The following is a 12,644-nucleotide window of genomic DNA, read 5'->3' as shown; positions in this document are numbered from 1 at the left end:
GAGATTGTTCTTTTCCTTCTCTTCTTTCAAAACATTAGAGGAAAACGTACAAGTTATTTTGGCTTAATCAGGCAGATTTATTGATTTCCTTTTAGTTGTCTTGCCTGTGAGATATAGTTTGCTATACCTGGTAGCACAGAAGCCCAAGCTCTTACAACCCCGTTATGCAACCCCAGGCTGCAGCATGTCTGACTGAGGACGGGACCAAACAGTATGGAGCCAGCACACTGCCAGGGAGAGCAACTGGTCCGCAGAAACCACGTGGAGGTGGAGATTTTGGAGTGAAGATGTTGTTATCAGATAGTTCAGTAATCAGGTTTCTTCTGATGTGCTGCGTAGTGAGACTGCAGCACCTAAGCAAATGTTGCTGTGCTGCTGGAGTTTGATTTTTTTGTGGTCTCAGACATGGAAGTGTACAGCAAAGAGCATCCCTTATAACCCGTCTGGTCTTTCATGCTTCCAGACAGCCAGTACGGGAAGCAGGAGAGCAGCATGTTAAAAGGGATGAGTGCTGCAAAATGCATTAAGGAAGAAAATAGATGGAGAATATGAGAACAATTTCTGGAAGATAGCTATGGTTGTGTGGTCAAGAATATATGGATCTTGGTAAAGGTATCTATTTTTAAGGCTGAGGTAACTGACCTTGGCTTAGTTGAGAAGTTGATTTGGGATTTGCAGAAGTAGAAGAGGAAAGGAGTGGAACTGACAGTATTTAAGGGCAAGACAAATGATAGCCTTTAAATTGTCTACCTTTCAAAAGCTGGAAACGAGAGCAGGATTTCTAAATCTCAGCGGTCAGTTCTTGTCAGCAAGCAACAGATGTTTTTGTCTGCTCCTGCTCGTGTCTCACAACTATGTCTGTACTGCGAGCTGCAGAAAGTTTTCCTGGGTCCGAGGTCCAGTGGCAGCTTGGCCCCACTCTAAGATGAAACACATCTGCAATTTTTCTTGCCTCTGTCTCACCCTTGCTCCTGACGGCACTGGCACACAAGCCAAATGGAAGCTGCGATGCTTTCTCAATGGATGACTGAACAGCAAGAACTGGAGGCTCCACTGTGAAGAGTATCGTGTACAAGACACAGCAGACAGGAGCCTACTCTGTTATTTTGGGTGATAAGGATTCTGCTGTCATCCAATGTTCAGAACAACGATGTTGTAAAATATATGCTTGTATGTTTGCAAATGAGATTTTTTTTCTTCATTTAACTTGGTTTTTTAAATTAGGAATTTTTTTATTTTATTTTTTAAATTTTATATGTCCTGAACAAGGCAGGAGTCTTGTGGAAATATAGCATATGGGATCTCTTGGTAGCAGTGTGTACAACAGGGCCAAGTCTGTGGTTGCACAGATAAAAACGTATTTCTGTCAATCTCCAAAATAGGAGTATTTGATTTCTAAACTTTGATGGTTCTTTAAAATCCAGTGTTAATCTGATGGTAACTAAGTTGGAACATTGTACTTTGTTCTTTGGTGCCATACATTATTTTTATTCTTCACTTTTCTGTTTGCTTACCATTACTTATATTTTTTTCTGTTAATGTTTTAAAATTTAAGTTTTTATTCAAAGGAAATGTTACCAAATATGAAAAATATTGTCAAAATGATATCTGCTTTCCATCCAAAATGCCAAAATAGTGTATACTTCCATCTGTAATTTGACTGAAAATGTGCAGAAAGCAGTAATTTCCTTATTGATATTTTACTTATACAGAAATTGCTGCCTTTGAAGATTGCAAAAAAGGGCTCTGAAATTTCTGGGGTACAAAATTCCTTGCTTTAAGAGGCATCTTTCACTTTTAGGTCCCCAATTTACATGCAAATAACTACTGAAGTGTTATTGATTAACAACTCTGATCTTTTATTTCCTCAGCCATCATGTATGTAATGGGAGCACTTGGTCCTGCAGCTGGCTACTTACTGGGAGGACTTCTTATTGGTTTCTATGTTGATCCTAGGACAACTGTTTATATTGACCAGAGTGATCCCCGATTCATTGGAAACTGGTAAGGGTCAAGCATTTTTCAGAGCTACTCTCTAAATTGCCAGTAAGGACTTGAGACAGGGTGGGAAATCATAACTTGCTCTGACTGACACTGTGGGTGCTGATTGACAGCACTCAGCACAGAAATGGCAGCACAGAATATTGATTATTTTATGAGGTTATCAAGGTCGCTGCTTCCCAGGACCTATCCCTTCCTGATGGAAGCTGGATAAATCCCAGCTTTGGTTTTCCAAAACAGGCAGCTAGAAATGCTGAACTCTGTTGCCCAAATGAGAAATAGTAAACTCGTTTACTGTTGTCAGGATGGTGTCAGAACACGGCCTTTCTGGCCTTGTAACTCTGGATGATGGATTGTGTTTGAGTAGCAGATGATATAAACCATCACATTATTCTCTAGTAAATAGTAGGTTTCCAGCAGTGCTGAGATGTAACGACCATAATCCTTAGATGATGTCTTTGTGTGGCCTTTGATATGTGGCCTGCTTGGAAATGTCTTCTTGAGGAAGCGGGTCTTGAGGATGCTTTGACTGGCTTTTTTTCAGATAATTCATAAATATGTCTTGAAATCTTCATGCAAGCCCAGAAAAGACTGAAGTTTGTCATCTCAGGAGGAACTGTGCCCCTACTGTGCATCTCAGCTGTTAGTTGTGCTGGTGGTTTATTTCAAGGAGCTTATCAGCATCCTCCAATCATTTTGTTGGCTCTCTAGAGAAGCTGGGGGGCTTGCTTTTGTTTCAGCACATCTTTGATGTGTTTTTTCTCTGATTCTTGACCCCAGTATTGTATAGAGTACAGATTCAGTTCTTGTGCACTGTATTAGTATTTGTCGCTATGCCACTTCAGTTAGACCATATCTGTTTCTGTTTATCCTACAGTGATCATTCCTGACAGTTTGATGTGAAAAAAACATTCTTTAGTGTTCTTAAGTCTTTGAAGGTTTATCACCGCTTTATATATCTTACTTAGCCCAAGAGCATTGCTGCACAGGTCTAGCTGAATTTTCAGTGAGAGAAGAGCAAACCTGAGTGCTCAGTTCACCTGTGACCTTGGGGTTAACGACTCTGTGCTCTCATTTATATACTGACATATCTCACAGGAAAGAGCTGTGATGTGAATGTACTACAGTGTTACAAAGTGCTTTGACTAATTCTGAATAAGAGATTTGAAACCAGAGCAAATTATTATACATTCTTAGTAAAATTCTTATGTTTCATGTGTTTTTAGGGAAGTGTTTCAGTTATTCAACTGAAATCTTGAACAGGACCATAAATGTATCCATTAATTGAAATCAGTGGGGCTAGGTGAAAGTGGGGCAAGCTTTACTGTTGTGTTTGTCTATAATGTAACCACTGATGTTATTGCCTTGTAGTGTGGGCATATCTCTGTGGTTGTAGCTTAAACACATGAGTTAAGGATAAAATAACCAAAGCAGCATGGACATAACCAAAGCAGTTAGCTGCTTCTCAGGCCATGTGCACCGAGTTCAGTGCCGCAGCAGATGGACTGCCACTACTGCTAGTATACAGCTAGCTTGGATATCTGTAACATTGTCCATAGCCAAGTGTATAAGAGAGATCTGCCAAAAAATGCCTGTCCTTTCTCATGAATTACAAGTTCAATTTCCCTCCCTCAGAAGACTGAGTGCCAGGGTTGAATCCTCAGCATCCTTCAGGAGTGCTGTAGCCAACAAATCTGTGGGAGTAGCGGTGAGAAGTCACCTCATACAAATATTTCTGTGCTCAGGCCGTGAGAGTATCTCCTGTGCCAGGCCTTGCAAGCAAAAGGGACTAAAGAGCCTAGTTTGTGCATTTGGAAGATTTTACGTTAAACTGCTAAATGGGTTTTATGTAACTCCAATATCACCTGAACATGTATCTTGGTGATTTCAGTTTTGGACAGGGGTGCTGGTAGAAGTGATGCAAATAAGACTGAAGGAAGGGCAGGAAATCAGCTGTCACAGGATCTCAGCAGGCGAGTCATGTTCTAGCCGGCACAGAAAAGTAAAAGTCATTCATTTTTTCCATCACGCTGGTTAAATCAGTAGATTGGCTACTGCCAAATGGTGTTCCAGTTCGTTGTATTACTCTCTTGGTTTTTGGGTCTCTATTTTTTTTTTCTGTTAACTTTCCCAAGAGTATTGCCTGCTGTCAAATCTCTGGTAATTAATTTCACTATTTGTCGTGGCTTATAATAAAAATTCAGTGGTGCTTAGAGCATCTGTGCATTATTCTCTTTTCTGAGGCTTTGTCTACCCTTTAAAATTACAACCCTAATGGTATGACAACTGGTCCTTTGTCCCTTGTTACTTAATGACTGCCTGGTTACAGAGGGCTCTGAAAGTGTAGACTTTCCTTCCATTGAAGTCTGTTTTCTGGGACTGTGACATTTTCTCCTTGCAGGGAAATGCCACGTAGCCAAGTTTATATTTATGTATGTAATCTAACAATTTGAAATATAAGAGTAGTCTAGCACTTACTTCAGAGAGCTGACATGCTTTTCAAAAGTAGAGTGCAGTTGAGATAAGTTAATGGGCAGTCATATTTGAGATTTTTCAGCCTCGTCTCCTTTGAAGTGAATTAGTGTCTTTGATTTTCATCTTTCCTTTATTATAGCTGTAAGGTTCCTAATTCTACTTATCACAGGGACCAGTGGAAAAATTCCACTATTAAAGGAGGCAATGATTACAGACAAGATAGTAAATATAGCAACTGTGATATGCAGCAACAAAAATTGCTCAGAGGTCTATTTTTTACTTAAGCTGCTCCTTTCGAAGAGGTATTTTGCATATATGCAGGACAGGCAACCTGGTTTATCTCATGTCAGACCTGATAAAGTAAGTGCTGCTCTCAGGGTTGTTTCTGATTTGATTTTCCTTGTTTCACAGAACTTGGGTTGCACACCTGGGTTTTGCACACCTGTTTTTTGTAGGTGCTCTGGGCTAAATTACAGGCCAGCTGTCTTTGCCATCCCATCAAATGTTTAAAACTGCTTTTTATTCAAGTGTGGTAACTGTGGGGACATCTGTTAGAAATCATCTGTCATGTTGTTGTCTTTAAGAACTGCTAATGTGCGGTATAGGGATCTCCTTAGTTGTGGAGTAGCCCTTGGCAGTCTGTCAAATGCTTTGAATCAACTTTTCTTTTGCTGACACTTTTTGAAGTGTTTACCTAGTTCTGAATCTGTTTAGTACTTGGATCTTCTTATATCGTCTTTCATCATCATTCCACGCAAGTGGAAGAAGTTTAAAGGAATTCCTCCAGCACTGTCTGGTCCTTCCTTAGTTTTAATTGCTTTTATTTGAGGTCTTAGGGCTTGTGCAGATGTCTTTGAGGTATTCCTCTGCATATTTTCTTTGACTTCAAGAACACAGGAAATCAAGGGCTTTTTAATTAATACAGATCCCATTCTGACCTCTCATTTCCCATTGTAGGTGTCTTTATTATTTTTGATATCCTCTTTTGTCTGTTTCCCAGTTCTTTGATACTGCTCCAGGAAGATGTGAAATGTAGACAGTGCACATAATTACATACACTGCTGTATTTGTGACATCTCCAGCACTTGGTATGCTGCCATAATGGTCCCTTTGGATTTGAATTTCATCTCGTGCTACATCACAAGGCCCTGTCTCCTTTGCTGTTTCCCGCTGAGTGGGTGGTTTCATATTTCTCTCTATTATTGCCACAGATTGTTTCTTTGATCAGTGCTTTGCAGCTTCTGCCTTTGAGGTCCTGAAAGGGATGTTCCTACATTTTTATTCAGCCTGGCGATTTATTCCCTATCCGATAGTGCTGACTGATCCTTCTGAAAGACTGGTTTCTAATCTATGTATTTTATCAGCTAAAATGAGTGAATGGAGGATTTTCTGTTTATGTAATATCAAAACAAGTGAAAACTTTCAGTAACTTAGATTTGCCTCACAAAAGCTCCCTGCACAATCTTCCTAACAGAATCAGTGCTGCACATGGAAGTTTGTTTGGTGTTTGCCTTTGCATAACCTGTTATCACACAAACCATTACACATGTGTAAGGATCAGCTTTTGTTTAAAAATATAGTTTGCAATATGTTTGCAATGCAAAAGTCATGTCAAACATTTTTGTTTGTTCTGCAAAAAATCCTGTCTCCTCTATACTTTTGAATGTTTAAAATTTGCACAAATATTTAATTAGTAGCTTCCTGAGGTAGCTTACTTTATTAAGGGTAAAGGATGTACGAAAATACAAAATTTGTCCCACAAACTGTGATTTGAAAGCAAAGAGCTTCAAACTTTCATTGTTGTGCTTCAATGTTGGAGTAAGGTGATTAACTTCAACGAAACTTGCAAGCAAAGGTGTAAATTAGGTTAGTACCTAATGAGACCCATGCTTTCAGTACATTGGAAGAACTCTGTGGGTGACTTCAGAGGTCATCCTTCTTTATGGAAGCATTGGTGTGAGTTAGACATGTTTCCTTGCAGTCTTCCAGTAGAGGAAAACGTAGAGGAAAAATTATATTACCTTATACTGCACTACCTGCCTTCTGACTGTGGAAGGTTAACTCTAGTTTACTTTCTGGTAAGGCCCTATTGCATGTCTGGTAAGGCCCTGTTGCCCATCTGTGTGGCTGTGGTAAAGTTACTGAAGTTTTGTGGCTTCAGGGAGGATAACTGTGTGTTTACTGTTGGCCCGTTTCTGGCACTGCACCCCGTGCCCATATCCTCCTCTGTGGGTAGGCCCCAAGTCGTTTAGTGTGAGCCAAGGGGTCTTTGTAGGGCTGATTTTATCCCATTCTTATAAAACAGAGGGAGAGAAGAGGGATCTATTTGTGAAGGGGTATTTCTGGTCATGGTAGCAGGGCAGAGCTGCAAGGTCCTAGGCGTAAGCCCTGGCATGAACTGCAGCACATTGCCAGGCTTCGGGAGCTCTTAACTGGGAAGGGAGAGGGTTGGACAGTCAGCGCACTGAGAATTTGGCACTGGAAAGCAGAACAGATTTAGCCCTGATATATCCATCTGGACATCATGCCATGGATAATGCCATGGATAACCTTTTTCGTGTTCTCCAGAGAAATGCTGTATTGCTTTACTGTGAATTATCTGAGAAAGGCAAAGTAAAAGTGAATGCCTACTTCTAAGAGGTTGGTACTGACTAGTTATCAGAAGGGAAAACTTACAGGAACTCAAACCTGGCAGTATTTCAGAAACCATTTGCTGGTTTCTGTGTAAATACCTTTATCAGTAGAAAAGCCAACAGAAACATCTTCTAATTAAAAGGTTTCAATGCAGTAAAAGCTCCCCTCCACTCAATTAATTTACTCTAATTTCAGTGTTCCATATTTTGCAAATTTGTCCTTCCAGCTAGTACAGCCTGTAATAATCACTTTGGTGTTTTTATTTCATGTAATGCATTGGCTTTCATTTCTGTTCCTATCTCCTGGCATTAGGTGGAGTGGATTTCTCCTTTGTGCCATTGCAATGCTCCTTGTGATATTTCCAATGTTTACCTTTCCAAAAAAGCTTCCTCCTCGACATAAAAAAAAGAAAAAGAAAAAGAAGATGAACTCTGATGATGTTTCAAGTGATGACGAAGTTATGAAAGAGAAAACAAATAGCAAAATACAAGCAGACAGTGCAGTTCCTGCCTCTATGGGATTTGGAAAAAATGTTAAAGGTGAGGTTTGTTTTTAAGTTTTAAATGCTTTAAATTTTGTTTACAGGTTCATCTTCTAGGGTTGTGTGAAGTGTAATTGAAGGCAGATTTTTTGCATGTTGTATTTAATACTATGTTTTTGTATTGACGGTCTTTTAGAATTACAAAGTACAGTTGTAAGAGTAAGACATCCCTTTACTTAAATTATTGAAGTGTTTATTGTGCATCAGTGACAAATAGATGTTCTGTTTGCTATAGTTATATGACAAACTGTAAGGTCATATAACTGTATGAAACTATATGACCTCTATTACCTGGCACATTTGTGCACCTTGTGGTTTGCAGGTGTCATACTTGCTTAAGCTGTCCTTCACACTATTGTGTGTAAAGTGCTCTTCTGAAAAAGAAGCAAAACAAGTAAAAAGGAATACTAGTAAGTGAGTTAAATTACCTTCATGTATTTTAGCAAGGTAACTGGAGAAGATTGTTTTATTTCATATGTATTACCTGGCTATTGTGTATTGCAAGCTTTTTTTGTTTTCCAAAGGCGAGAATGAATGAAACCAGTGCTAATTTTGAAACAAGAAGAGTTCTAAAGATTGACAAGTAATGTGATTTTTATTTTATTCAATAAGTAAAATATTAATGTGAAATTTAACAGTCACTACTAGTGATGGATAAAATGCCATGGGAAGAAATGCAGTGCTGTTAAAAATGAATCAATGTGAAGCAAGTAAATTAGAAGTTTACAATGTAGGCTTAAAAGTGTCGTAATATTGAATAGTACAGGACAAAAATGAAAGAAACTTAATGCCTCTGTGTTATCAATGCTGTTTTGTCCACCCTGATTTCTATGATATGAAAGCTGAGTGTTCCAGGTTTATGATACTCTGATGCAATTAGGACTAAGAGAAATCATGAAAAGTCATTTGTGTCATTAGACATTATTTGTACTCCAAACATTTTTTTTTTTTTTGGGGGGGGCCTTCAAACCTATAGGCCTCTGCCTAGCAAAAGTAGTTGTGGGGTTCTCCTGTCAAGGCATCAAGGCATTCTCAACTAGGTCAGGGAGGTAGGAACAGGAGATCAGTCTGGACTCCTTTCTAACCATTGCCGGCAATGTCACAGTAGAGTAACTGCTTCATCCTGTAGGTGTGCCTGGAAAAGATACAGGTGTTCAGCCAAACTCTGCATCTGGAGGATTTTCCTGATGCTGGTTCTCCATTTCTGAACATAATTTCACCTTCCAGGTCATGTTGTAAGTGTCTAAGGTATATATCAGCCTAAATGTGTAGCATACCTTCTACGGACAAAATCCTGAATTAAAATAATACTTGTGCCTCCAAATTAGAGCTTCTCCTATACAAAACATTTCATTTTCTTTAGAAGAGAAACTTTGCCATGTGGAACAGTGAAAAACAGCATTGTATTCCACATGTCAGAAAGACACTGAGCGAGTCGAGATAACACAGAGAAAAGTATTTTGCTATAAGCTGATAATAGCTTTCCTATTAGGTGTCATTTGCCCTAGCAAAGAGGGCCTGCAGCAGGAATGCACTGTCATTTAATTATTTTTCAAGTTTAAGTGGGCTTTATGGAATGAGATCATGCTTCAAGCTTCTCAGTTGATGTAATTTCATTTATAATGGGAAGGAAAAAGGACCACATGTGTCTAAGTCATTTAGCATTGCTTCTTCTGAGATGCAGCGTACAATTTATACTTCCCATTGAGTTTCAGGGCTTCATCTTTTAATAGAATGTTATGGCAGAAACTCTGCTTAGGCAATAGCTGGGAGACAGATGATTTAGTAGGTCACATCTTCTGCTCTGTACTAATAAATATCAGTGATGTCGCAGTCTGTCATGACAGAGGTCAGTGCCATTAACCTGTAAAATCTGTGCATCTTTGCTAGGGAAAGTCTCATGGAAGAGACTGTTTACTTTGATCTTCTGATCTGACATTGTCTTTCTTGGGAAACCTTGTCCTGCTGTAACTTGCCCTAATTTCATGTAAGTTAGTTTTCTAGGTGAATGAAAAGGAATTGAAAAGTTGTGATAGGAGAGAGCTAGGGTCATTTTTCCTGCAATAGCTGCCAGCACAGGCTGAAGATATAAAACACTATCATTTATTGCAAGTATCTTCCAACTTCAGTGACCTAGGCTTTATGTTGGCCCATGATAGAGCTAGAATCAGATAAAAATATAGATCCATCTTTGCTTTTTCTCATTTTTCAAGACACAAGGGTTTGGAATTCAGTCTTTTCCTATTTATATTGCAAGTAAACAAAGTGAGAGGGAGAATGCTTCTGAGGCAGGTATCAAAAGCATTAAATAGGTCATCGGAGGAAGAAAATTGGATGTTGTTTATTGGAAGAAATGGAGGTAGTATAAATAACATGAGATAAAGAAGATTTATAATGAAGAAGTCATAGTGCAATCCCACACACACAGTTAAATCAGGAACTCGAGCAAACAAAAACTCTGTTTTCATTTATTATATGGATACCCTTAGGGTTCTGCACCATAGAAACTGTTTCTGCAGTCCATTTTTCTTACCGCTATAATGCAACTGACTATGCAATTGGATACAGGAGCAGAGTAAAGAAAGCAAATGCATATATCACTCACCTAAAATGTACTGATCTAATCTAATGGGTGTTAATTGCATGTACTTTATAGTCTTTTTTTTTTTTTTCCCTATATATGTGTACTTAAAGCAGTATTATCTCTGAGCCCAGCCTCTTAAAAGTGCAATTTTCCTGTCAGCTTTTTCACGTCTGCCAGCTGTCGTATGCCATTCCCAGTCAATCCTGAACGGGGACTGAGATGGGATAATAATGCATGGCAGGGTATCAGCCGAGGTAAAAGAAGTTCCTGGGGGATGTGAAGTGCTAAAGTGCTCCCCCGAGGAACCCAACTGAAGTTGCTGCGGTAGACGAAGAGCAGTCAGTAAGAATCAGCACAAAAGCAGGAGATGCTGGGCTGTGCGCAGAGGTGCTCAGTGAGCCCTGTAAATGTCAGAGAGGTCAGGAGACCGCGGGCTGGAGGTCCTGCCGTGCTACTGACCTCGAGCAGGTCGCTCCCCCTGCTCCTGGCTTCTGTCATCCTGGAGGACTCGAAATACAAAAGGTTGGCATGGCCCCATGCAGTGATGAGCAGCATTAGCTGGAGCCTTGAGAAGCTGCTCAAAAGCAAACAAATAGTCATGTGTGACTGAAAATGGTAATTTCCATTCTGACAAAAACCAAAATTCTGTCTCATATTGGCTCTGCTTTGTACCGTGCGAATGCAGAAGCTGTCCCTGGGACTTCAGTACGGCAGAAGCCACTCTCAAAGCTGCAGACTTGGACAGAGCTGTCAGGGCTTTGGGCACTGGTGGGAAGGAGATCCCCTTGCTGATGGGTGTGTCACCCTTACAAGGGGATTTGTGGTGGGCCACAAGAGGACGGTGCTGTAGAGCCAGACAGTTTATTCCCCTGGTTGTATTCACCTTTGGCTAGATGTAAAAGAACAGGGCTAAAAGAATATAAATTAAATTATGGTAAAGGAGATAAAGTTGGGATTATTTCATGTTTTTTTTTTTTTTTAATTGAAATACTGTTTGCAGTGCTTTAAGAGTTTTGCTTAGAGCAGTATTTACAAATATTTGTATTGCTTGCAGATTTTTCTTAGGCTTTTCCCTTACCATGAGTCAAGCAGTGGTCCCGCACACCAGTGAAAGAGAATGAGTACTGGCTAGAGGTAAAATATGGCAAAAGAGCAGCAGGGGAAGAAAACTGCCAGTAAGCTAGCAAACCAGTCCGGCAAGGCAGGTTCCAATTTATGTTTAGTTATATACTTATGTTATTTTAAAAAATTATAATAAAATAAAGAATTTAAATTTTTAATTACTTCACAGTAGAGTGAATGTATTTGCAGACATACTGAATTATTGCTTCCATTTTAGGAGTGTAATTGATAAGAGGCTTATTTGTTCAAATGACAGAATGAAGTTTGTTTCTGCTACACACTTGCTAAAAGGAGAGATGGTTTTTGAAGACCTACTAAAAATCTGAATCTGACAGGTTTAATAATGACCTTGAAATGAGAGACTAGGCCTATGGCTAGTCACACAAAAATAATGTGACATTGAAATGTTTTAAATGCATGATTGATTATGTAGTACAAAGGATCCTTAAGGTTTTTATTGTTCTTGCTTCTTACTAGAATTCTTAAATTCTGGACTGTAATATAGGTTCTGTTGCACAGGATTTTACTGTAATCATAGGAGGAAACCAGGGAAAAGCCAATTCTGCATATGCATTTTTATTTGAAAAATTCTTAATATATTACAAGTTTTCCTTGTGTATCAGACAGTTGCTCTTCAGAAATCACAAAGAGCTTCAAGTCTCAACTGCTACAGGTTGCATGCGTTGGTGCAGCATACAGGAATTATCTGATTTATTTCGTGCCAGAAATGACAGCAATCAGAACAGAGCTGTTCCCTGGAGAATCCTTCACATGGGTTTAAGAGAACTTGTGCTTATTCCAAGACACTCTGAATTTTATCTATTTAGCAGTACAAATCCAGTTTTGAATGTGCTAATTAGTTTTCAAATTAATAATGACCTTTAGGCTGAGTACTCAGTACCCTGAAAGATATAAGTAGGAGTTAACAGAAAGCACAGCTTTACATCAGAATGCCAGAGCAAAATGTTCAATAGCTCCGCAGTTGTTTATCTAATTAGTTGTTTGGTATCTTTAGGTTAAAAAATTCTAAACCATACATTTTCCCGAAGATCAGTTTTACCAGGAAGAGCTAAACTTTACTAGGTATTATATTTGGACAAGGTCCTTTAAAATAATAATTTTAGCAGAGACCTTGGATTTAGTTCTGGGCCAGAGACTTCTAGTTTGTTTCTACAGAGAACACCAAATTCATCATCCTAGTGAAATGACATTTCTCTTTGTGATGTCCAGTCTTTGAAAGTCATCATCTTGTTATTTTCTTCCACATTTATTGAGCACGTGAACACC

The 12,644-nt window shown here is 39.1% G+C and overlaps 1 protein-coding gene across 2 annotated transcripts in view; it reads left to right on the top strand.

Moving 5' to 3' along the window:
* Positions 1 to 12,644, top strand: part of SLCO5A1 (solute carrier organic anion transporter family member 5A1) — a 73,728-nt gene that overhangs the window by 29,994 nt on the left and 31,090 nt on the right. For both annotated transcript variants that reach the window (XM_048077052.2, XM_066993071.1), the window contains 2 exons: positions 1,872 to 2,004; positions 7,423 to 7,649. In XM_048077052.2, the coding sequence (XP_047933009.2) occupies positions 1,872 to 2,004; positions 7,423 to 7,649 (360 nt within the window). The remainder of the gene's footprint in view (positions 1 to 1,871; positions 2,005 to 7,422; positions 7,650 to 12,644) is intronic.

The sequence above is a fragment of the Anser cygnoides genome, chromosome 2 (assembly GCF_040182565.1).
Source record: "Anser cygnoides isolate HZ-2024a breed goose chromosome 2, Taihu_goose_T2T_genome, whole genome shotgun sequence".
NCBI lineage: Eukaryota > Metazoa > Chordata > Aves > Anseriformes > Anatidae > Anser > Anser cygnoides.
The sequence above is the reverse complement of the archived record's forward strand: the minus strand, read 5'-3'. Positions and strand labels throughout refer to the sequence as shown.